Below are 26,173 nucleotides of genomic sequence, written 5' to 3'. Positions count from 1 at the left end.
GTTCAAAGCAACAGAGGACCCTGGCAGTGCCCTCCTGAAGAGCACAGAGGATTTGAGCTTGGGAAATCTCCATCCATTTGTACTCCTGGGGATCACAGCGAGTAGTTTCTGCAGCACAGGGGGCCCTGTGAACGAGACAGCCAGTGTGGTGTAGCGGCAAGAGTGTTGGACGAGGACTCAGGAGTTCTGGGTTCTAGTCCCCAGTCAGCCATGGAAACTCACTGGGTGACCTTGGGCCAGTCACACACTCTCAGCCCAACCTACCTCACAGGGTTGTTGTTGTGAGGATAAAATGGAGAGGAGGAGGATCATGTAAGCCGCCTTGGGTTCCTTGCAAGAGGGAAAAAGGCGGGGTATAAATATAATAAGCAAATAAATAACTCCAAAAAAAGGCTGCGTAACCTTCCATACAAAGCATACTTAACTTACAGACTTCACCACCACAACGATGTGGCTATGGCTACTGCCTTTAGAAAGGAATTAGACAAATTCATGGAGGAGGAGGAGGAACAGCAGCAGCGGGAGCCTACAGCCATACTGTTTACATAGAACCTCCCGGTTCAGTGCTAGTCTACCTCTGAATACCAGGTGCTGGTGTGGGGGTGGGAAGGTGCGCTTGCTAGGGAAGGCTATAGCCTTCATGACTGCATCTGGACTTCCTGGAAAGCATCTGGTTCATTTTACTGCATTGATTTATGCCATCCATTTCTTAGCCACCTTTCAAGAACATGACGATAAATCCGATGATGCCCATGTTTTCTTAGCTGCCTTTCAATACCATAGTCTTCCCAAGGCGGCTTACAGTGCATAACACAATACAACAACTATATTAATAACATCATCTTTAATTCAATGAATATATTAATAAAAACATAGTGGCTGGCTGCTGTGGTTTTGGCCACAAGATGCTAAGCTAGACAGAGCTTTGCTCCAACTAGCAGAGCTCTTCTTATGTTCTTTTAAAGCGGAAGATGTCTAGCCCTCAAGAGCCCTCAAGAGCTCGGGAGTGCTGGGCAACGGCTCCGGTGCAATGATACAGAAACAATTTCCTTCTGCTGCAGCAAAAGCTGCTTCTCCACACCATGGCGGCTGGTCTCTAACAACTTCCCCCTCATCCACCCACCCCACACTGCTTCCTCCAGGCCTTATGTTCTTAAAGGGGGAAAACATAATAAGAAGAGCCATGCTGGATCCCACCGAAGGCCTCATCTAATATGGGGTGAGCAACCCTTTTTTTCTGTTGAGGGCTGCATTCCCTCATGAGTAACCTGTCATGGGCCACGTGTCAGCGGTGGGCAGGTCTGAAGCCGGCAGTGGGCTGGACCACAACCAAATGTGGGTGGGTCACCCCTTTTCTTTTTCTGCCACCCCCTTTTCTCTCTTTCTCCCCAGGCAGCAGACTGCCAGGGAAAGGAGAGATAGCTCTTGCCAGAGGTCTGAACTGATCTCATGCAGAGGGCTTTGGAAATTAGGCCAAGAGTTGCCCACCCCTGACCTCTCTAGTCCAGCAGCCTGTTCCCACAGTGGCCGACTAGATGCCCATGGGAAGCCCACGTGGAGACCATGGGTGGAACGACACTCCCCCCCCTGCCCCCACCCCCCACTCGTGTTCTCCAGCAACTGGCATACAGAGGCAAAGGACAAATAACTCCCAGCTCTCTTGGTGACTAAAATACTCCTCTGTTAACAAGCACACAAATGATTCCTCCTCCCCGTACCCTGGAGATAAAATGTTGTTTGTTTTATTATTGATGTCATTTTTAGAGATTTTTTTAGGCAGGCCTTCAGTAAAAACCTACAGCCTACAAGAAAAGAGAGGAACAGAAAAATGGCAATCGAATAAAGACGAAGCAGAAGAAGGGTGTGGAGTGAATATGTTCAGCATAAAAAATTCAGCATAAAAATTTAGTAAACCGTACTCAGCCAGTTCACACTGCATGCTGCAAGGCCTGGGCAAACATCTGTCTGTCTGTCTGTCTGTCTGTCTGTCTGTCTTTGCCAGGCACTGAAAAGAAAACACAGGTTGAATCTACGCATAGCAATTATACCGTTATCATACCATTATCATAACTATTGCTGTCCATTGGTGTCATGTGTACCAATAGTTCTGATAATAGTATGATAATGATATGATAATGGTATAACTGCTATGTGTAGATTCAGTCACAGTTGGCCACCGGGGGATCCTCCTCTGAATAGAAGATATTTTGTAGGTCGAGGTGCCACAACTGAGGAGGCCCTCTCTACAACTACTGCACACCCAACTTTAGATAGTGCGAAGACCTGGAAGAGAGCCTTGGATTTTGTTTCATTTCATTTTCCTTTATTATATTTCTATACCGCCCCATAGCCAAAGCTCTCTGGGCAGTTCACAAAAATTAAAAATCATTAAAATACATTACAGGAAATATAAAACCATTCATGCAATGACACAGGACAAATAACACACACAACAACATATATCTAGAACAAAACAATCAGCCAGAGGCAATCAAGAGACTCATTCTACGCTGTGAAATGCCTGAGAGAAGAGGGCAGTTTTAACCTGGTGCTGAAAAGATGACAATGTTGGTGCCAGGCAGGCCTTGTCAGGGAGATTATTCCATAAATGGGGAGCCACCACCGAGGAGGCCCTCTCCCTTGTGGCTGTCCTCTGAGACTCCCTCAGAGGAGGCTCCCAGAGGACGGCCTTAGATGCAGAGTGTAGCGTACAGGTCAGTTTATGCCGGGGGAGGCGTTCCATCAGGTACTATGGTCCCAAGCTGAGGGACGCAGTGTTTAAGCAGGCTCAACTTGTAGCTTCTAAGCTTCTGAAGCCAGCCCTTGTGACTTCCATCAATGTCTGGAAGCAATAATCAGAATTCCACTGTGCCAGATGGCATGAACTAGGAGTTTTGTGGGGATCTCGCAGAAGTTCCCTGTGCTTACTACAGCAGCTGATTTGAGGCTGGTGCTGGGGGTGGGATGGTGTGGGGTGAAACTACTAAGGGACACCAGTTGCCATCTCTCATGCTACTTGCTACCACTCATGAAATCAGACGCTCTAGCCTACATTCCATAGTCTATATTTCACCAGCCCTTCCACCCAGGCACCTGATCACTACCAGTCTACCCAAGCCCATTCCTGCCAACTTATATGCAAGCCACTCAAAGCATGTCAACTTCACGGCCTCCAGAAAGAACCCCAACAGTTGTCTTAATCCTAGCAAGAAAATGACCAGGTCAAAAAATGGGTCTGCAGCTGGGACACAGATGTTAGCTCTCCTGAGCACCTTGGCATGGATTCTACTCTACCTAGACATACATTTGTGATCTTCCTGTCTATATTTTATATTTTATATTTATTATGCTCTATGTTTCTATTGTAATGTGATGTAAATGTGCCATATGATAAATAATACTCTACCTGTGTGGAATCGGGTTGGAGCACAGGAGCCATTTGAGATATAACAAATGTGCTATGTTATTAACAGCATCACACATTTGTTAGTATCCCATACTTCAGGAGTGGGGAAATGCCAGCCTGTTAGCTGAATGCAGACCTCCACAGCTCTCAGTCCAGACCTCTGGACTCTCCCCAGGCCTCCTCAGCTGCCCTGCTCTGAGTTATTGATATTATGTACTCTGTCCCACTCTGAACCCCAACTACAAAGCTGATGGAGGGAACCTTGCACCAGTTTGGGCAGGAGAATTCTCCTCCCCTCCCATTGCATACTGAACAAAGGTAAGAATCACACGTGTGACTCTTCCAACTTTTGGCTCTGGCCCACCCATTTCTGGAATGCAGGCCCTGACAGGCTTCAGAAGAGATAATACAGAACTCAACAGTCAAAATAATTCCCCACCTCTGCCATACATCCTCCCCAAATGCCCAGGGTCACACGCGTGGGGCTGTTTGAACTGATCTTATCCACTCAGGTTGGCAGAGCGTCGGTCGGCATGCTTCATGGCTGAATTGGGACTTAAAATCACAAGTCTGCCTAGCCCAGCTTTCTCCAGATGTTTTAGACTCCAACTCTGATCATTCCTGATCATTGGCTGGGCTGGCTGAGGCTGATGGGAGTTGAAGTCCAAAACATCTGGGGGGCAGCAGGTTGGGGGAGGCTGGCTTATGACCTAACGCAGGGGTGTCAAACCTCTTTCAGCCCCAGGGCCAAATTCAGTTTCAGAGATACTCTCAGGGACCACATTCTAGTGGTGGGTGTGGACACAGGCAAATGGGTGGACACCATATACCAGGAATACTGGCATATTTCAGCTTAAATCTCTTCCTGCCAGTAAGTGAGCCTTGGGAGAGGCATTTCAACCTCTCAGAATGGGGGAAGAGCTGTGTGAATGCCAGGAAACCACCAAACAATCAGCAGTTTGGGAAAGAGATGGGGCCCGGGAAGGGCAAGAAGGGGAAGAGGCCATCTGGGGAGACCTGAAGGGTCAAATGTGGACTGCAGTTGGGCAGGCTCTGGCCTGTGGGCCTGAGGTTCAACACCCCTACCATAGCAAATGTGTCAGTCTTTATAAACACTTTTGGTCATCTTTGTTGCGATGGAATAACCTCGCTGGGAGCTATGTCACTGGATGAGAGCAAAAACACCCATCATGTGCAATCTGGCCGAGGAATGGGCTATGCAACCCTTTCCTGAGCATATATAATTCTAGTAAAACATTATGGCATGGGGAGGAAAAGATAGCTGGAAGAAATCCAATAAAGGACATCTTGAGCAACCCAAACTTTCAGGAAGGGCCCGAAGAGATGACATCTGCCCCTGAGCTGGAAGTCTCAAGTCATGTCAGGGTCCACAGGTGATGGGGGAAGACAAGGAAGACAAGGAACAATGGCAGGGCAGTGGGGTCAATGGGAAAAAGAGCCCCCTCCCACCACAGAGAGAAGCTAGTGGTTGGAAAGACCACAGAGAGATGCCTGCCATGGAGAAAGTGGATAGGGAGACATTTTTCTCCCTCTACCAAAATACTAGAACCTGGGGTCATCCCATGAAGCTGATTGGTGGGAGATTCTGGACAGATCAAAGGAAGGACTTCTTCATACAGTGCATAGTTTAATTATGGGATTCGCTACCACAGGATATATTGATGGCCACCCATTTGGATGGTTTTAAAAGGTGGTTAGACAAATTCCTGGAGGAGGCTATCAGTGGCTACTAGTCCTGATGGCTATGTGCTACCTCCAGTATCAGAGGCAGTCTGTCTACGTACACCAATTGCTGGAGGAAATGGGTGTGAGGGTGCTGTTGCATTCGTGTCCTGCTTGTGGGTTCCCGCTTGACAGCTGGTTGGCCACTGGACAAAATGCTGGACTGGAGGGACCTTGTTCTGATCCAGCGAGGCTCTTCCTATGTTCTTATGAAAGGAGTTGAAGGTGCCATTAACCCAACTCAACCCCATGGCCCCTGTCTGGACATTGCTGATTGTGTGAAGGCATTGAGGGGTTTGGGGCCATGAGAAGCAGGCTAGGAGTGTCAATTCACAGCATCCAATTCAAGCACTTGGATCTTCAGCCCAAGCAAGAGTGATGCATGGAATTTGAATGGGGGAAGGGGGGACAACTGGCAGTATCCAACCCAACCCTACTGCTGGCATCTGTCCATCACTGCACTTGCTGAGATCAGCCACCAGTATGAGACCATCAATTGGAGAAGCAAAGGAGTATCCAGATGGCAATTTCCACAGTTGTTGTGTTGGGCTGTGTGTATTGCCACCCCACCCTACCCCACCCCGAGAAGATATTAGAATACTGAATCACATACCCCATTCCTCAAAGGGGTTAATACTGCCCTTCCCTCATCGCAAATGCCAACCCAGTTAAACTGCCCTACCTTTTTATCCAGACTCATTTACATTGACACCTTCATTTGGGGAATAGAAGCACCAAGATTGCAATCAAGCAAATATGCAGTACATATTTCAAGAAGGAGGGGAAACCAATTTACAAAAAGAAGACAGGATATGCTGACGGGATGTGTGGTGGGGAAGGGGTTGGAAGGATGGATGGATGGTACAGAAAGGATGTCAAGAGGGGATGACATGGAACAGAGGTAGTGAACGAATCATTCCTGCATCTGCATCGCTATGATTATTCAACATTATTTTCAAGGGAAATGCAACCCCACATGCTGTCTTCGAAGAAAAGCTCTCCCCATCCCCCGCCTTTGCCTCTGCATGTTCTGTGCATCCAGGATACAGCTGCAGTATTTTGCTTTGTTCTCTCTGTCTCTCCTGCTCTCTTGTTTTGCAGACACGAGAGAGAGAAAAGGGACAGATTCTAAATAATGTATTTCAAATCGTGGGCTCCTGCCTCTCCCAAACCTGATTCTAAAGATGGTGCATAAGCACAAGATGAGAACGCCTGGGAGAAAGGGCTTCAGCAATTAAAAAAAATTTTACTGCACAGATTAATATACGCACTGCAACTTAACAGCGCTGAAGTCATGCTCCCAAGATTTCACATAACTGGCATGCATCAGTTGGGTGTTTTTGTTTTTGTTTTAATCTCAAAAGGAAGTGTTGGCTTGTTAAGCTTTCATCTGAATTTACAAAGCTAAGAAAGCAGAATGGGCGATTAAGGGGCTTAGGTGTGGATTTACAAAAGGGGTAATCCAATTCTCCATCTCTTTCCTCCAGTCAGCCAGTTTGGGCTCCTGCTATGTGATGTCAACCACAGGGGTAATCATCTCCATCCCAAGGCATGCAACACTGCAGTACCTGTGTCCAGTTTCGCTCCCTAAGGATCCCATCCTTCGGGTCGGCAACAGGGGGCTGACCCCCGGGACATCTTCCATCGTTGCTAGTGGTGGGATAGTTTTCTGGTGGGCATTGCTATCGGACGGCGACTTCTTCAGCTTTGCTCTGGCCATCCTGGAGAGGTTTGGGGGGAGGAGGGGGGGCTGCCTTCACTTTTCCTCCCAACCAGAACTCTGTTGCCTGCTTTCACTCATAGCAATCCATTGCTCTAAATGCAGTTGGGTTCAGAGCAGGAGGCTTGTACCATCTCCTCTCTCCCAGACTCGCTCTCCCACATGCACACCCCTAGGCATGGCTGCGCAGTGGAACAATCTTGCCCTTGTAGATTTATTGTGGTGACGAGGAAGGTTCCTGCCATGCAGCAGAACTGTGACGAGAAATTGCTCCCCAGAGCTAAAAGCATAGTACACATTCCATGCCTTGACCTGTTAACAGAATGGATGCTGCTGCTATTCTTCCAGCAAAGTCTTAGTGGAACAAGTTTGGCTCTGCATTATCTGATTCTCAGTTGCTTTCATATTTGTATCTACCCACATGCATCTTCCTCTCACTTGTCAGTCACTGAGCTCTGCCTCCTATTAAATATTAAGCAGATAGATAGATAGATAGATAGAACATTAGACTGCAGCCTTCCATAACATGGCGCCCACCAAGTGTTGCGGACTACAATTCCCATCAGCTCCAGGCAACATGACCAGCAGTCAGGGATGATGGGAGTTATAGTTCTAAACATCTGGAAGGCACCAGGTTGGGGAAGACTGCATTAGAGTGCTGGGAGCACTTCAGTGGGGCTGAGCTAAAAGCGCTCATCGTTTTTGTGTGTATGTATGTTTGTATCTCTTTGGCTATTGGGTGGTATAGAAATTTTATTTATTTATTAAATTCATTAATCGCCCATCTGGCCAGTCACCCAGCCACTCTGGGCAATGTACAACAATAGAACAGTTTAAAACAATAAAAGTCTACATTTAAAAACATTATATTATAAAAATACCCTAACCCACCCCAAATGCCTGCCTGAACAACCACATTTTTAATGCATGATGGAAGCTCATTAAAGAGGGGGCATGGCAGAGTTCCCTAGGGAGGGAGTTCCACAGAGCAAAATAAATGAATGAAATAAATAAACAGAAATGTTCGTTGGTGTGTTTTTGCTTCTCACCCTCCGTGTGAAAATCTTTGCCTATTCATTTCTTTCTCCCTCACCTGTACTCACTCTCTATTGCCTTCACTTGCCCTCAGTATCAACATCACACAGTGGAATCTGACTGGCTACCTAACATCATGACATCATCATCCCATTCACTATACAATCTCCATTTGTTTGAGGATCACTGATGTGGCTAATTAAGGCATGAGAAAGCAGTAGCAGCCGGGCATCCTGCTCTAGCTGGTCCAGATTCTATGCTAGGCAAGTCAGGTAAGGCAAATCCAAGAGGCAAGTCAATTAAGCAGGCAAATGGTCAAGCACAAAGGTTTCTGCCCACTATGGGACCAGGCTAAGGTAGGAGTGGTCAAGATACAGGCAATGGTGAAAGCACAGTATTACCAGGCAAGTAGGTGGTTTCCAGAAGAGAGGTCTGACTCTGAGGTGCAGCCAAGATCAACACACAGATGAGCAATCAGATACAATACACAGTCCAAGAAGAAGATTCAAGCAGAAGTCCAAGAGTAAGTAGCATGGAAGTCCAATCTCAAGGGCAGGGAAACAGGATACAAGGCACTGGAGCTGGTAGAATGAAGTTGTTCCCATGATGGCCAGCATGAAACTGAAGGCTTTTCTAGCCAGAGCTGGCTGAGCCTCAACCAGAGCAACCATCCCACTCAGGAGGACCTTGTGTCAGGCCCCTTGGTCCTCTCCATTCGCAGTCATGCACTCCAAGGCACCAGGCTTCAGGCTCACTACTTTATGAGGTAGCGACCAGGTTCTTTACAAATCCAAATCCTCGGAGACTCTCAGGCTACACAGGAAAACAGCGACTCCACACAATTACAAATATTGATAGAAGAGCCAAGTGGGAATCAGAGACGTTGCCAGCAGTTTGAACAAGAACTTGCTGGCCAGAATAACTTAAGGGGGGGGTGCCTTTCCCTTACAGTTGTGCCCTCCTACATAGGCTCTCACGCATAGCCAACCAGGGGGAACGTTTCAGCTCCACCTCTAATTTTTCCTGCTTTGCTCTGTGCCAGACTCTGGCATCCTTCAGGTCACACCCTGAACCTCCTCCTCCTCTGAGACCTGATTTCTCACAGGGGAGGAAAGGGGGAGGGTCTAAAGGTCAACCCATCAGTGAGACAAGTTCCTGAGAAGAACACCTATCCATATCTGAGCTCAGTAAGGAGGAAACCTCCACCGGTTCTGGCTGTTCCCATTCTGAGTCTGAGCTGCTAACTATCCCCACATGCTCAGAATCATTCCTGACACCTTGCTCTACAGGAATCCTTTCTTCTTGAAGATCCTTCCTTTGAAATCAAGAACTCCTTCTCAAAGGAGCCCAACTGGCCTGCCTCTTGAGGTGACTACACTCTCGGCAGCTAAGGGGCTAGTTCCTCAGAGGCAGAGCTTTCCTCCTCTTGTGGGGACGGAGCCGCAGTCATCTCCCTTGAGGGCCAGGCTCCCCCAAGTCTCCTGACATGAGTGGCTCTATGGTGTTGTTCATCTCTTTAGCTCCTCAGAGGAGGATTCCTCCAGCAGGAGCATGACACAGGGAGAGGGAGAAGAGAAATTACAACAATTTTCACATGAAGCAATTTGCAGGGGGGCGGAATCCCCCGCCCCATACACTATCTTCTACCTAAAAGAAAAAGCAACAGTAGAATATCCAATTCAGCCCTATTTCACAAACAGTATTACAAGGAAACTGAAATATCATGTAGTGGTGAAAACAAGGGTGGGGAACATGTGGCAGTCCAGATGTTGCTGGACTGCAAGTTCCAGCAGCACTAGATAGCACAGCCAATAGCGAGGGATGATGGGAGTTGCAGTCCAACAACATCTGGAGGTCCACATCTGTTTCCCATCCCTGGTTTAAGAGATTAAATTGTGAACCAGGAAGTCCCTGGTTCAAATCTCACATGTCATGAAAAGCCATTAAGGATGCAATCCTATGCATGTTTAGACAGAAAAAAGTCCTTCACCTCCCAGCATGCCCCAGTCAGCCATGCTATCTGGGAAATGCTAGGAGTTTTAGACCTTTTTCTATCTAAACACACATGATTGTGCCCTAAGTGGCCTTACAGGTCTCTTTCTCATGTCCCCATCTTGAATATGGGGATAACAGTACTACTAACTTACCTGAGAGGGTGTTGTAAAATATACAGCTATATTATTATGTGGCCTTCATATAGACACCAGAAAGTTATTCCATGCATGGTTGATTTCTTAAGCTTTCAGAATTGTATGTATGAACACCCAGCTTAATAGAGATTTGAACCCTGGTCAGAAGGTTCTCCAGTAAGGATGCCTTCCTCTCTCTCTCTCTCTCTCTTCTAGACTAGTCACCCAACCTCACAAAGGAGAAATAGCTCCCCAGTTTGAGACTGATGCCATGCTGCCCATTACTGAAGCTCTAGGACCCCCGCCCCATTCTCTTGGGTGTTAGGTACAGTCTTTGGCCCCCAGTTGGTCAGCTGCATGCAGAAAGCCTGAGGTCCTCAGCATGTTCATGGCTGGAAAAATGCCATGCCCAAGACTCTGGTGGGCCTCCACCAGTCAGAATATGCAGTAATGGCCTAGAAGGCAGTGGAAGGGTCTTGACTCAATAGAGCTACATTGTGAGTTCACTTCATGACAATGTTGATGGGTGTAGGAATACATATGGTGGTTTGCTAGGGGGAAAAAAACAGCCAGAGGATGAAGTAGAAAGATGAACTGGTTGGGCCAAAAGGAAAGAATGAAGGAACCAGTGTGGAGTCATGGCTGGGCCAGGGATGCTCTCCAGATGTTTTATTTTATTTTATTTTTATTTAAAACGTTGCTTGGCTGCCTTTCAGGACAGAAGCCCTCCCAAGGTGGCTTGCAGCAACAAATACATAAAAACTGTTAATATATTAAAAGCGATAAAAAATATTATGTTTCACACTACAGCTCCCATCAACACGGGCCCTTGGGCCAGCATGCTGTATATCCGCAAGAACAGAGAGGAACATTCAGCACCAAGGACAGCAGGTAGCTGTGTAAAAACAGCCCTTCTTTATCTAGCTAATAAAACGCCCATTTCTCTCATGTCAATTTTGGTTTTTTGCAGTCCTACCTTCAGTTCCTCCCAAGCTTTGATAATTTTTCCAGTATTAAGTTCATATTTAAGTATGCATGAAAACTGATACGCATTTTTGTGCGCATTTCTTCTCATACACACATTTTTAATGCAATCTTGCCTAAAGAACACATTTTTTGTGAGCAGTTTTCCTAATGTGTCCTTTACCTTTATTTTCATGAATATATGCATTTTTGTGGGCACTTTCCCCTAATATATCCGTATTCGTACACATTGTTTGCTTTGGAGAATGCCACAGCAAAATTCAGAGAATTTGTGAATTATGAAGCGTAACGGAGTTTCAATACACGTACTAGTTTCAGAATTTGAAATGATGTACTTTTGCATTAAAATGTGAACCAAAAGAACCTAAACTTCCAGGAACTTCCTGGAAGTTGCCATTTTAAAAATGGCGACTCTCTGCAATAAGAGCCGGCATGCGTCAGGATGCTTCAGGAGCTGGGGGCGGTGATGACGGCAGTGGCAGAGGCAGTGAAGAAGGTGGAGGAGGTGGCAGTGGCAAGGAAAGGATCTAGGGGTTTGCACAGGGGTGTCAGGGGGGACCCACAGTGGGGTTCAGCCATTCAATTCCCGCTTTGGGTTTGGGACCGAGGCAGCTCGGGGGGGGGGGAATCAGCCTGAGCCGAATCGGGCCCACCTCCAAAGCCACGAAGCGGCTTCCAAGTCAGATCAGGGGGTCCCTGCACAGCCCTAGTGCTAATATTACTATGGCATTAAGGGCTCCCCAAAGCAATGGCCCCCTTCATGGATCACTGCCTTGTTGTGGCGAAGGGGCTTGCATAACTCAGTGAAGCCATAAGCTACACCATGCAGGGCCACCCAAGATGGACAGGTCATGGTGGAAAGTTCTGACAAAATGTGGTCCGCTGGAGATGAAAATGGCAACCCACTCCAGTATTCTTGCCAAGAAAACCCCATGGAATGTATCACAAGGCCAAAAGAGATGACGCTGGAAGATGAGCCCCTCAGGCTGGAAGGTGTCCAATATACTACTGTGGAAGAGCAGAGGGTATTTCCAAGTAGCGCCAGAAAGAGTGAAGTGGCTGGGCCAAAGCCGAAAGGACACTCAGCTGTGGATGTGTCTGGTAGTGAAAAGAAAATCCGATGCTGTAAAGAACAATACTGTTTAGGAACCTGGAATGTCAGATCAATGAATCGAGGTAAGCTGGAGGTGGTCAAACATGAGATGGCAAGATGGAACATTGACATCTTGGGAATCAGCGAACTAAAATGGACAAGCATGGGTGAATTTAATTCAGGTGACCATCATATCTACTATTGTGGGCAAGACTCCCTTAGAAGAAATGGAGTAGCACTCATAGTCAACAAAAGGGTGGGAAAAGCAGTACTGGGGTACAATCTCAAAAATGATAGAATGATCTCAGTATGAATCCAAGGCAAACCATTCAACATCACAGTAATTCAAGTCTATGCCCCAACCACTGATGCCGAAGAAGCTGAGGTTGATCGGTTCTATGAAGACCTACAACACCTTCTAGAACTAACACCAAAAAAAGATGTCCTCTTTATCATAGGGGATTGGAATGCTAAAGTAGGAAGTCAAGAAATCACCAGGATAACAGGCAAGCATGGCCTTGGTGTACAAAATGAAGCAGGACAAAGGCTGATACAGTTTTGCCAAGAGAACATGCTGATCATAGAAAACACTCTTTTCCAACAGCACAAGAGGTGACTCTACACATGGACATCACCAGATGGTCAATACTGAAATCAGATTGATTATGTCCTTTGCAGCCAAAGATGGAGAAGGTCTATACAGTCAGTAAAAACAAGACCTGGAGCTGACTGTGGCTCAGATCGTGAGCTGCTTCTTGCAAAATTTTGGCTTAAATTGAAGAACGTAGGGAAAACCACTAAACCATTCAGGTATGACCTAAATCATATCCCTTATGAATATACAGTGGAGGTGACACATAGATTTAAGGGATTAGACCTGATAGACAGAGCGCCTAAGGAACTATGGACAGAGGTCCGTAACATTGTTCAGGAGGCACCAACTCAATCCATCCCAAAGAAAAAGAAATGCAAGAAAGCAAAGTGGCTGTCTGATGAGGCTTTACAAGTAGCTGAGGAAAGAAGAGAAGAGAAAAGCAAGGGAGAAAGGGGAAGATATATCCAACTGAATGCAGCATTCCAGAGAATAGCAAGGAGAGACAGAAGGCCTTCTTAAATGAACAATGCAAAGAAATCGAGGAAAACAATAGAATGGGAAAGACTAGAGATCTTTTCAAGAAAATTGGAGATCTCAAGGGAATGTTTTGTGCAAATATGGGCATGATAAAGGACAAAGAAGGCAGAGATCTAACAGAAGCAGATGAGATGAAGAAGAGGTGGAAAGAATACACAGAAGAACTATACAGGAAAGATCTGAATGTCCCTGATGGCCATGATAGTGCGGTCACTGAACTTGAGCCAGACATCCTCGAGAGTGAAGTCAAGTGGGCCTTAGGAAGCATTACTAACAACAAAGCTAGTGGAGAGGACAGTATTCCAGCTGAGCTATTTAAAATCCTAAAAGATGATGCTGTTAAAGTGCTGCACTCAATATGCCAACAAATTTGGAACACTCAACACTCATTGGAAGTACAGATACTGAAGCTGAAGCTCAAATATTTTGGCCACCTAATGTGAAGGGAAAACTCACTGGAAAAGACCCTGATGCTGGGAAAGATTGAAGGCAAAAGGAGAAGGGGACGGCAGAGGATGAGATGGCTAGATAGCATCACCAATGCAATGCAATGAATATGAACTTGAGCACACTCCGGGAGAGAGCGGAGGACAGGAAGACCTGATGTGCTATGGTCCATGGGGTCACAAAGAGTCGGACACGACTTACAACTGAACAACAACAAAGCAATGGCATTTCTCTTTGCAGTTCCTGGTGGGCAAGGAAAGGTTTATGGAGGGCAGGGTCTCTTCCAGGTGAAAGATCACATGTTTCTCATAAGTGGTATATTATTTCCTTGTCTTGTTCTCTTTCCATGATACCTCTCCCACCAGAAAAAGTAATTCAGGAGGGAAAAACAGACAGACTCACAGAGGTGTATGATATTATGAGATTCTTTTATTTATATTATATTATATTATATTATATTATATTATATATTATTATATTCTTTTAACAGGGTCAGAGGGGGGATTCTCAAAATAATACCGCATTCACTAGGGAAAGTGAAAGGGAATGGGAAAAGGGAATAGGGGAGGATTAATTTACAGCTGGTGTAGCACAGTGGCTAAGAAGCTAAGCTATGAACCAGGATATCCCTGGTTTGAACTTCAGCTCTGCAATGAAATCACTATGTAGCCTTAGGCAAGCTACTCTCTCTGAGTCTCAGTCCCACAGACAGACCTGAAATATAGAAGATAAAAATAATGGCCCATCCAGTGGTGACCAGTGACTATCCTAGGTGCTGAACCCTATCCCCAAAATGGGTTTGGGACCTTGGCTAGCACATTTCATAACGTTGGATAGCTCCATTAGAGGTTTGGCTTGTGATAACTAAAACCCTGAATGGAATCATAGCTCCACCAGAACTGGAGTGACCAGCCCCCACTGGGCCTACCTGACAGGATAATTGTAAGTATCTCAACTACATAATGCATGTAAAGCACTTCGAACACTTGAAAGTGCTTATACCAGGGGAAGAAAACCTGATGCCCTTGAGATATTTTGGACTACATTTCCCACCATCCCAGACCATTGGCCATGCTGGCTGGGGCTGATGGGAGTTGTACTCCAAAGCACCTGGAGGGCAACAAGTTGCCTGCCCCTGTGTTGCTCATGCTTATTATTATTATTATTATATCAGATTTCTTCCTTATTTCCAGATCCATGTGGTATTGTACATCTACGGTGGCTGCAAGGGGGCAAGGGAAGTGGGGAGAGGTCAGATCTCAGAGTCCTTCTCCCAAAGTTGTAGGAACATCTACAGCTTTAGGAGGGGGACTCTGAAAAACCGGAGGTCCCTGAGACGCTCTCCCAGAGGCCATGGCTCCCTTAGTTGATCAATCTACCACAGTCATTCCCAGGCCTGAGCTAAAATATTTCAGTTTGGGAATGACTGTGGCCAATCAATCAGGTAATAGCTTTTAAGTTGATTCATCAGTAAGGGTATATGTTAGGGCATGCTTGTTTTATTTGGTGTGTGTGGCTATTTTAGTTCAGGTGTTTTGAGGGGGGTTGCTGCTTTTTGAGGCATGCTAACAAAAAATTGTCAATGTGCTACAAAATCAATTAATTATTTCAATGAAATAATGAAAAACTCTTCATGCCCATAGCATGCATCCATATAGGGAGCTCCCCACCACCACCCCTGCATCTCTGCATGAATCACTGATCTGGTCTTTCCACTTTCCAATGGAAATACCAATCATTGTGAATATCATATGTGAATAGAACAATGAAGTCTCTCCTGAACATGATCAGGAACATCATTTCTAGTTATAGAATCAAAGAGTTTGAAAAGACTTTGGATATCATCTAGTCCAACCTCCTGTTCCATGCAGGCTCTCCAAAGCAGCTACAGCATACCTTACAGGTGACTATCAGTCCTCTGCTTAAGTATCTCCAGCAAAGGAGAGCTCACCACCTCCTGTGCCAGTCTGTTACACTATCAAACAGCTCTCACCATGAGGAACTTTCTCCTAATGTTTAGCCAAAATCTGCTAGTGGCAATTTCCATCCATTGCTTCTAGTCCTGCCCTCTGGAGCAACAGAGAACAAGTCTGCTCCATCTTCTGCATGACAGCCCTTCAGATATTTGAAGACCACTATCATGTCTCCCCTTAATCTCTTCTCCAGGCTAAAGATAGCCAGCTCATTCCATTCATCATAGAACATAATGTTTTTTCCTAGGGAAATCCTACCAGTGTTCAGCTTTTTCATATCTATTTACTGCTCCCTTGATCTGCTGCTGCTTCAGTGCTGTAACACACACTGATTAGGATGTTTCAGTTTCCTCAAGTAATCCCAGCCAATCAGGGATCACATAGTCATAGTGGGCATGGTGATATCAATGTTACCTAGGTAATAGTGTTGTATGTGCTGACATCACCAAAGTCAAATTAGAACATAATGCTTCCTGTACTAGTCATATAGGTGATTATAGCCAATCAGGGATCACATAGTCCTAGTGAGCCCAGTGACATCAGTGCTACCTAGGCAATACTATTGTATGTGCTGAGATCACATACATGAAAAGTTGTCAGAGTGAGGAAGGCCAGGATCTCTTCTCAATCATCCCAGGACATGGAATCATGGGCTCAAGTTACAGGAAGCCAGATTCCAGCTGAACATCAGGAAAAAACGTCCTGACTGATAGAGCAATATGACAATGGAGCCAATTACCCAGGGAGGTAGTGGGCTCTCCCACACTGGAGGTGTTCAAGATGAAGCTGGACAGCCATCTGTCAGGGATGCTTTGACTTAGATTCCTGCACTGAGCAGGGGGTTAGACTCAATGGTCTTATGGGCCCCTTCCAACCCTACTGTTCTATGATCCTATGATTGTATGATCACCAAAGTCAAATAGAAACAAACTTCAGTGAGAACAATGCTTCCTGTACTAGTCATATAAGTGAGAAGAGCCAATCAGGACTGTGAGGGTAAATAAAGCCTACTGAGGGCAATACTTCCTCAATTGGTGAACATTTTTATCCCTTCCACAGTGATCCCTGGGGGGGAAAAAAAGTGGGGCATCTTTCAATGCTGACAAAAGTGTTTGTGAAAAATGCCCCCTACGCCTTTCAGCTTAACCTTACATGACATCTATCTATCTATCTATCTATCTATCTATTTATCTATGAGGCCGGTACGCATGGACCATCCACAAATGTCAGCATTCTAAGAGCCTGGCATAGAAAGCTGGTTTGCTATGAGGAAACATTAAAGGCACACTGCCAATAGAACTGGAAGCACTGTCAATAAAGACTTTCCAAAAATTAGACAGACAAAGCAGCCTCAGTATAACCATCATTTCGGCAATTAGCCTAATGACTGCCTCTAGCCCAGTGCAGTCTTTGACCTATCTTCACATTCTGTGGTCATGGGCCAGAGACCCTGCTGGTCATCACAACCAGACTCAGTGGCAGAGAGAGCAAATGAAGTCACAGGCAGTGAAGGCAATGGCATTGGGGGAAAGGAGGAGGAAGAATAAAACTAGGGGAATAAAAAGTCACTGAACAGCACCAAAGCAAGAGGGATTTGTGAACAACAGATGTCAAAGTATTGAAAAAGGGAGTCATTTCTTGGCACTTGAAATATAACTGGGGCTCAAGCCCATATGAAACTGTGCGGAGCTGGGCATCCATGGCTGTACCACAGCTGTGAAACTCAGACTTCTGTCCTTTTCATTTAGGTGCAATCCAGCTGTTTCTCTCCCGCCAGGCAAGATGTATGCCACAGCAACTAGGCACCAGCCATCAATGCCCAATTTATGGTACAATCCAATATGTGTCTGCTCAAAAGTAAGTCCAGCTGAGTTCAGTGGCGCCTATTCCCAGGTAAGTGGGTATAGGATTGCAGCTTAAGCAAGCATGTTGAAGCCATCAATGCCCAGTGAAAAAGAATAGCTTTGGCTATGAGCACACAGAAGCCTGGAGAAAAATCTCATTTCTTCACTTTGCAGGGCTATAAAATGTAGTTTCGTACCTGATGTGGGGAAAGAGAGAAATTATAACTGTTTTGCTGCATAAAGCTTTGCCAAGGAGCAAACGCAGAACTGACACATTCAAAAGCTCAAAATCTAATGACTTTGAAATCAGTCGGCAACTCTCCCACGTATTTTGTAGAAAGCCAGTGGCAAGCTGGGGGAGGCAGAAGAGACACAGCTTAGTGGCATTCAAAGGTGAAATCAGGTCATGGAGGAAGAAACAGTTTTTGGTAGCAAGCTGAATACTCATCTGAAAGGAATACATATTTTGGAATGCCACATGGACAAGCAAATCTGCGATTTCTAAAAATTCCTATTTTCAGGAAGGGGAAAAAAAGATGTGAACAATTGCTTGCTTTGCTTTTGAATATTGAAGATTTAACTGATAAGGGCTGAAATGGGGAAAGATAAAAATCATAGAATCATAGAGTTAGAAGGGGCCATTTAGACCATCAAATACAACCCCCTGCTCAGTGCAGGAATCCAATTTGAAGTACCTGTGACAGATGGCTGTTAGGTCTCTGCTTGAAAACCTCCAGTGACAGAGAACCCACTGCCTCCCTAGGCTGTTGGTTCCATTTTCTGACTGCTCTGAGAGCTGGAAGTTTTTCCTGATGTCCAACCGAAATCTGCCTTCCAGTGATTTAAACCTGCTGTTTTATGTCCTAGACTTGGATGACAGAGAACAAGTTATGGCCTTCTTCTGTGTGATAATCCAAGAAGTGTCTCTTGATGGCCTTATTGTAGACTGTTGATACTATGCCCATGACATGAAATACTAGCAAATGGGCCAGGCTTTGCATGGGTTAGAAATAGACTAGGCCTTAGTTTGATGCAGCAAAGCCTTCAAGCAAAGTTACACAGCTGGCAAAGCTGGACATTGTGGCCGCCCCATCTGAGCAAAGCTTTGGCCGCTGGCACCCCTCAGCATGGCCCCTGTCCCTCACCAAAGACTCACGAGGAAACTTAGCAGTCATGGAATAAGAGGAGAGATCCTCTTATGGATTAACTGGGGAAATGGTCACACACACACACACACACACACACCGCCCTCGAATCAAGGTGCATCATCCCCAAGGCCACTCAAGTTATTTAGGCACCTGAGGCACAAAAGCCCACAAATGCCTCCCCACCCCTTCCCTTGCAGCCAAAATAAAAAAATCATAAATGAATTATGTTTGCTGCCCTTTCGTGACACCTCAGATCAGCTGCCTGAGGTGGCCGCTTCTCATTCTCCCTAATGGTAGGGCTGGTCCTGATGTTGCCTTCATTCTGAGCCGAAGTGTGCATGTGTATGTATAGGGCAGCATTCCCCAACCTGGTGCCTTGGAGAGGTTTGGACTACAGCTCCCATCAGCATTGGACATGCTGACTGGGGCTGATGGGAGATGAAGTCCAAAACCTCTGGAGGGCGCCAGGTTGGGGAAAGCTGGTGTGGGGAAAACACACCTGCTGCAGGCTGCAAGTGAAATCCAACAAGTACAGAAAGAGAAAGTGGGTCAGCTGGTGGTCTCAGCAACTGGGGAACTTTCCCTCTTCCTTCGATGTACCTACACACATTTTTTGTGCCTTTTTCACCCCAAATTACTAAAAGGGAGGTGCTTTGGGAGGCTTGTACCACACTTCCACCTCCCCCCAAAACCCTCCCTTATGGGCAGTGGAGAGAGGGTAAGAGGCAGTGAAAGGCCCAGTTTAAAGTGCTAGTTTTAATCTTTAAAGCCCTGCCTGATCTGAGACTGTTTCTTCCTACAGGCGGTCTAGTCAGTGGACTGTGCTCTAGTTAGAAGCAGGGCCTTTACTGCTTTGGCCCCAAAACTCCTTCCTGAAAAGATGAAGGTTTTTGTGAGGTTGTAAAATCCTTTCTTTTTCACTTTGTTTGGCTGAACTGGGTCTTCTATTCTGTGAGTTGTGGTTCATTGAATATATACCTTTTTTTACCATTTTATGTTTGCATGGTTTTATTTGTTTTATGATGGTCTTTTTTATTTATTACTTTGAGCTACTTTGGAAACACTGTATATATAAACATCTTATTTACAGACATCTAAGCACTGTTATGGCAAGAGAGATTATTCTGCTCCAAAGCTTTGATGGACTAATGTTATTATTTTATTTTTCTCTCTTTTATATGAACCATGGGAGAAGTACCACTGGGGCGGGCAGGGAGGAACTGGATCCTTCATTACAATTTCCTGCATTAATGACTTAACAGAATGGGAGCTGCTTGGACAGAATTGCTTGCTTATCTCCTCTGTAGGGGACTGCGTTTATTAATTACTATCTTTGAACCTGCATAATTTGCCAGCTTCACTCATTTCTCTCGACACTCACTCCGCTAATTCAAACCAGGCCAGCTTGAGAGGGCATAAAGAGGAGAGAGCTTTTCATGGAGCCATTCCATTTCCTTAAACTTAAAGCTGGTGCACATGGGGGCTGGCTAACCCCCACAAGCATCTGTTTACACAAGTGCTCCACTCACAACGAGACTACAACTATGGAAGAGAAAAGTCATTCAAGGTCATCCCCTTCCAGGACTGAGTAACTGCAACCATATCCCTTATGGCTCTTAAAAAAAAATTAAATCAATGTTTTATTGTGAGTTTCAACAAAACAAAACAAATGAAAACAGAACAAAACCAAAAAAACTGAAGATATAACAACATACACTAAAGTCAAATTTGAAAATCAGTTTCAAATATTACAACATTCTAGGGAGGAAAAAAAGGGGGAAAAAGAATAGATTACACAGAAACTTCAGTAAAAGCAGACCAGATACCCAAATATAAGTCCATTCGCAAGTGACGCCTATATACCACTCTTTCAAATGTTGCTAGTGTTGTTAAGTCTTCAATCCGTTGCATTGTAGGCAGTGAGCTTTTATCCTTCCACTATTGCAGTATCAGTCTTATAGCAGCCAAGTTCTGGCTCTTAACTGGGTGCATTTATAGCTAGCAGCGGCTTGCATCCCGTATCAAAACAGAAGCTACAAATGCCAGCCAGGCCTTGGTATGGAACAGGCTCTGGAAAGTCAGGTTTCAGAAGGTTTTCTTCTGCTAACCAGCCAGTGGAACAAAGAGCTATGCAGAGCACTGAAGCCCTCAACCACATCACTGGACCAGAAGTCCAGCTCAGTTTTCCCCACCCCATATATGGGGGGGGGGAGAGAGAGACAGACAGACAGACAGAGAGAGAAAGGTGCACTCTCAGGATGTCACATCTGCTCAGCTCCCACTCCTTTGGCTCTGGAGATTTCTCATCCTAACAACCATCAGGACCAGTAACTACTAGATACATACATACATGAACACAGACAGACAGACAGTCAGACAGACAGACATGTCCAATTCCATCTGCATATGGAACCGCACACACACCATCTCCTGTCAAGAATCCAGCTTCCAATGAAAACACTATTTCCAGTGATGCAGGAGGTATAAACATGTCACGCTCACTGCCTTACAAATTCAGTTCCACAGGAAACAATGCAATTCTTTTTGGCTTGCAGACCCACCAACAGTGCCAACCTTAACTGACTGCACTGAGTTAAAGTCACGGTGGAGCTGATGATTCTCTCCACCTAAGACCACTTCTCCCGGCAAAACAGAGGAGGCAGAGCATCTTCTGCTGGCATGGTCATTTGGCAGAGGAGACACTCTGCCCATCTGGCCTGAGGGCGCTGTGCCTCTCCTCTCTTCCACATACCAATTAGATTACACAACTGAGAGCAGATCTGGCATGGACAGCTGGCACAGCAGCTGTCTTCTCCAGGAGTTTCTTCCCATGATGAGGCAACTACAAAAGACCCACCTTTCAACCTGCTCTTCCTGGCAAGAGAAATTGCATCCCTTCCATACCCCAATTATGAAACCTCCATCAACAGCTGACCTGGTCCGAGAGGCCAGATTCTATCCCAATGCTCAGTGGTATAGTGGTACACTCTGAAGTATGGGAGCTCATCACAGTAGCTCCTGTAGCCTAGCCGTACCCTCACCCTCCATAGCCACACCCCAGGTAGATATAGACACACGTGTGGGTATGCTTTTCTGGTCTTTTATTTATACTCAAAGGAGCGACGCTCTGCTTAAAACTCCATCAACTGTGATGCATGAGGGAGGCTTGGAAGGTGAAAACAAGAGAAAGGGCCCCTCCAACTGTGGAATGATCTCCCTGACATTGTTATCTGTTTGGTGCCATGCATGTTACGACTTCTCTCCTCTCTCAGGCATTTGGCAGATTTTGATGAGTTCTTAATTAGTCCTGGATTTGCCTCTTAGGGCTGACTGCTCAGTTTTTGTAGATGTCTTTGTGAATACTATTTGTTTGTGCATTTTATGTTACAGATATAATTTATCTTATATCACCTAGGGAGGTGGTGGGCTCTCCCATGCTGGAGGCATTCAAGACGAGGCTGGGCAGCCATCTGTCAGGGATGCTCTGACTTGGATCCTGCATTGAGCAGGGGGTTGGACTTGATGGTCTTATATGCCCCTTCCAACCCAACTATTCCAGGATTCTATGTAAATGGTTTTCAAACGTTGATACTGTATTTTGTTTTGTTTTTAAATGTGATTTAACGTATAATGCTTTTAATCTTTGTAAACTGCCCAGAGAGCCTTGGCTATGGGGTAGTATAGAATTAACAACAGCAACAACAACAACAACAACAACAACAACAACAACAATGCTCTGTACAAAATTCAAAAATAATTTTTAAAAATGGAACTGCAGAGGTTTCCTACTGCATCATCTCCACATTGGAACTGAGACCAAAGCCCAGGGAGCAACTGAAAGGTTTCCATATTTTTAGAGTGCATAATAAGAAAAATAACCACTTTCGCCATGCAATCAGTGATGTAGTGGTCAATTCAAAGTGCAAAAGCTCACTATGACAGCTTCTGTAGCCATACCCCAAAGGAGAGTCCATAATCATGGCCCCAGGATACATAGGTATAACCTACATTTTTTATTATTTATACTCAAACACTCCAGTTAAAAACCCCATCATAAAACACAGACATCCAAAGCAAACCACTAATAACATCTTATAGTTATGTTTATGGGACATCCCTGCAATCCTATGTGTAGTTACCTGGGAGTAAGATCCATTGAACTCAGTGGTGCTTACTTCTGACTACAGTGGCTCAACTTGTAAAACACGTTGAGTTTTAACATGAGATCTTCAGACAGTTGAAATGCAGCCTCTGGCTTTGAATTCCAAATGCAAACAATCCTGCAACAAAGTGTTCCCATTGAAACTGCTAGCATGAAGTAGGAACCCCATCAAAGAAATGGAAAAAGTATTCTTCCAGCCTCTGCTTCGGTATGAGCCAGCAGTGTGATGCAGCAGCTAAGAAAGCTAATGCAATCTTGGGCTGCATTAACAGAAGCATAGTGTCCAGATTATGAGAAGTAATAAGCCTTACTCAGGCATTCAGAAAGGGGTTATAAAAACTTAAAATCAATGCATGGGGGAAAGGAGAGCTTCAGCCCTGCCCCTCTCCCTCATCATGTTTGTCACCTTCAACTCATGGAGGACAACAGACTGAAGTAGAGGGCCTCCTCTATCCTTGGAGGGTTTCCACACAAGCCAGAATGGTGGAAAATCCTGAAAGGGGGGGGGGGATCCATCAATTACCCTGACACACTAGCAGCTGATGTCATTGCATCTGCCGTGAAAAACATCCTGGAGCTGTGCTCCCTTGTATCCCCCCTCCACTACACCGCTGGTGGTGTTACCCAGGCTTTACTCTTATACTGGGGGGGGGGGAGGGATGTTCTGAGTGTGAAATACTAAGTAGCCTTTCTTTGTGTCTGTATGAGTCAGTATTCTTAGCATCCCACCTTATTGGAACAAGGCAAATCACAGTGAAGTAGATTGTGGAGAAACACAACAGACAAGAGTGAGTAATTCTGTAACACTCTGCTGGGGTGTGATTAAATGATCCATTCACACCCAACCAGAGGCATGGAAGAATTTGTTTCCCATCCTGCGATGGCTGATTCATTGTTCTAGAAGGAGGCAAAGCCAATCACACAGAGATGCAACGGGCAACCTCCTCTGAGGACAGCCAATTCTGTCATCATGCCTCTGAATGACTGAATGCTCTAGCGATGCTTGATGCTGGGACAACTTGCCCATCCCCAGGAGAAGCTGGTTAGAAGGATGCCATTCATGCCCAGATGCAGTGAGGGAACCTCTTCTGTGGATGGATGCTTTGGGCTTACACGAGCCTTGAAGCATGTCACTATGAAGCATCCTGCTAAAAAGGATTAATCTCAAAATATATCCAGGCTGGCAGGTTTTCATTAACTTAAGCTGCGCTATCAGTTCCTCTGTTTCCAAAGTTCAGACTGCGAGTGCCGTTGATTGTGTAGCCAAAACGGCACCACCCACATGCGAGAGGGAAGCAGCAGCAATCTCGGGGAAATCCCAAGCTTTGCAGAAATCTTTACAGGGAAGAGGGAAAAAATCCTAATATGGGGGAACCCAAAACAGCCCAATGGTGACTGAGCCCAAGGTGGTGTTCAATGGCCAAGGAATGTTGACTGACCGTCAGGGGGAGAGGGGACAGAAAACCAGGGGGGATGGAAAGGGCTGGCCAGAAAAAAGGGGCATGGCTGGCTTGAACCTGGAACAGGGCATACTCCATACTGCAACATTTCGTTACAGAATCAAAGTATTTGTATTCCTCCTTTCCACCAAATGGTGCTCAAGGTGGCCAAAAGTAAAATACAAACTAACAATTACAAAGTGTAACAACAAGACACATTTGTAAAACCAACAATAGCAACTACCAGCGGAAACAAGTTCAGCAGATTTACAGATTTGTCACTTCTGAGGCCAAAGGCCTGTCTTAATAATAATTTTAAGAAGTATTCACCTGCCAGTGGAAAATCATCCACGAAGGGGTGAGACGGGCCACCGCTGGTATGAGAATTTGGTTTCTTTTTGTTTAAGACCAGAACTTGCCCTCTTTGTAGCCCTGAACATGAATGTGAGCATATTTCGTAGGCAAAGCCTGCATACTCCTGAGCTTGTAAGGCTCATCTGGAAAATGCGTACTTTAGAAAAATGTGCATTTTCATGATTAAGTGAATGGGGGGAAGTATGCACTTGGGTGCGTGCTTTAAAAAAAATGTGCACCCAAAGGCTTCTTATGCTGTTTGAATAGGGGTGGGGAGAGGGAGGGAGAGAGTGCTTGCATTTGGGAATGGGAAGAAGGCAGCCAAGCTTCAAGGTGGAACTCGGAGAACATTCATGAGCTCAAGCCTTGCTGATTCTCCCATCCTTTGGCAAGAAGTTCTGGAGCCAGGGAACAGCCGCCAGGAGGCTCTGTCTTGAGTTCCTGCCATGTGCTTGAGATGTTAATGGGACAGAAAAAAGGCCCTTTCCTGAAGATTAAAAAATGCAGGAAGGATCATAGGGTTGAACACAGCCTTCCAGATGATTTGTTTCCAAATTGTGTAGGGCTTTGTTGGTCATAACCAGCATTGGTGACTAGGAACAGACCAGAAACCAGTGAAGCTGTTGTCTCATGAGGGTCACACCATGGGTAGGCACCAGGGTTGTAGTCCAAAAAACCCTGGAGGGCACCAGCTTTTCTACCTTTGTCAACGAAATGGCAAATTTCATCTGAAACATTCGAATTTTCTATTCTAAGCAGGTGTTCATATCTCCACAACACCCTGTCCTTTCAGTGTTGGGGGCAGTCGGACATCCTGAACCTGCCAAGGCAAAACCCCAGACCATCATGGGAACAGGGCAATTGCTGGGTAAAGGGAGGCAAGGCTGGGGTGGAGAAGCCATCAAAACAACAGCGACCATTAACTATCTTTCTTTCTTTCTTTCTTTCTTATTTATTATTTATTTATTTATTTATTTATTTATTTCTATAGTGCCCAGTAGCAGAAGCTCTCTGGGCAGTTCACAAAAATTAAAATCACAAAGTGCAGCATAAAACAATATAAAATGCGAAAGCATAAAACCACGGTATAACAGTGCAACCAGAATAAAACCTAGCAGCAATGCAGAGATTTAAAATACAGAGTTAGAACACCAAAGCTAAAAGATTAGGAAGCTAAAATGCTAAAATACTGGGTGAATAAAAAGGTCTTCACCTGGTGCCAGAAGGAGAACAATGTAGGCACCAGGCGAACCTCTCTAGGGAGCTCATTCCACAGCTGGGGTGCCAGAGCACAAAAGGCCCTCTTCCTGGTAGCCACCCACCTCACTTCCTTTGGAGGGGCTCAGGGGGATTCAAGGGTACCATGAAAAGCCACCTCCTTCCAAAAGCAAGGCTGTAACATAATGAAATAATGATCTTTTGATGAAACCTCTTTCCCCAAGCCAGCTGGGTCTTCTGGCTGCTCAAATCATCTCCAGGATCCCTCATCTTTCCCCTCTAAAAACACTCACACACAGAACCTCTGTGATTTTCAGAATTAAAATGAAGACATTTGAGTGTGCCC

General features: G+C 45.4%; 1 protein-coding gene across 3 annotated transcripts in view; it reads right to left on the bottom strand.

Annotated features, from left to right (window-relative positions):
• KCNT1 (potassium sodium-activated channel subfamily T member 1) overlaps nucleotides 1-26,173 on the bottom strand; it is a 187,997-nt gene that overhangs the window by 132,555 nt on the left and 29,269 nt on the right. Inside the window, exon 1 of one of the 3 annotated variants that reach the window (XM_084821143.1) lies at nucleotides 6,718-6,869. The exons of the other annotated variants lie outside the window; for them this stretch is intronic. Coding sequence (XP_084677269.1) covers nucleotides 6,718-6,869 — 152 coding nt within the window. Of the gene's footprint in view, nucleotides 1-6,717; nucleotides 6,870-26,173 lie in introns of those variants that run through there. 3 annotated transcript variants of the gene reach the window in all.

Source organism: Heloderma suspectum, chromosome 14 (genome assembly GCF_057233095.1).
Source record: "Heloderma suspectum isolate Gila_16-S chromosome 14, 16-S_ref, whole genome shotgun sequence".
NCBI classification, from domain to species: Eukaryota; Metazoa; Chordata; class Lepidosauria; order Squamata; family Helodermatidae; genus Heloderma; species Heloderma suspectum.
Note: the sequence above shows the minus strand (reverse complement) of the source record. Positions and strands in the feature narration are given on the sequence as shown.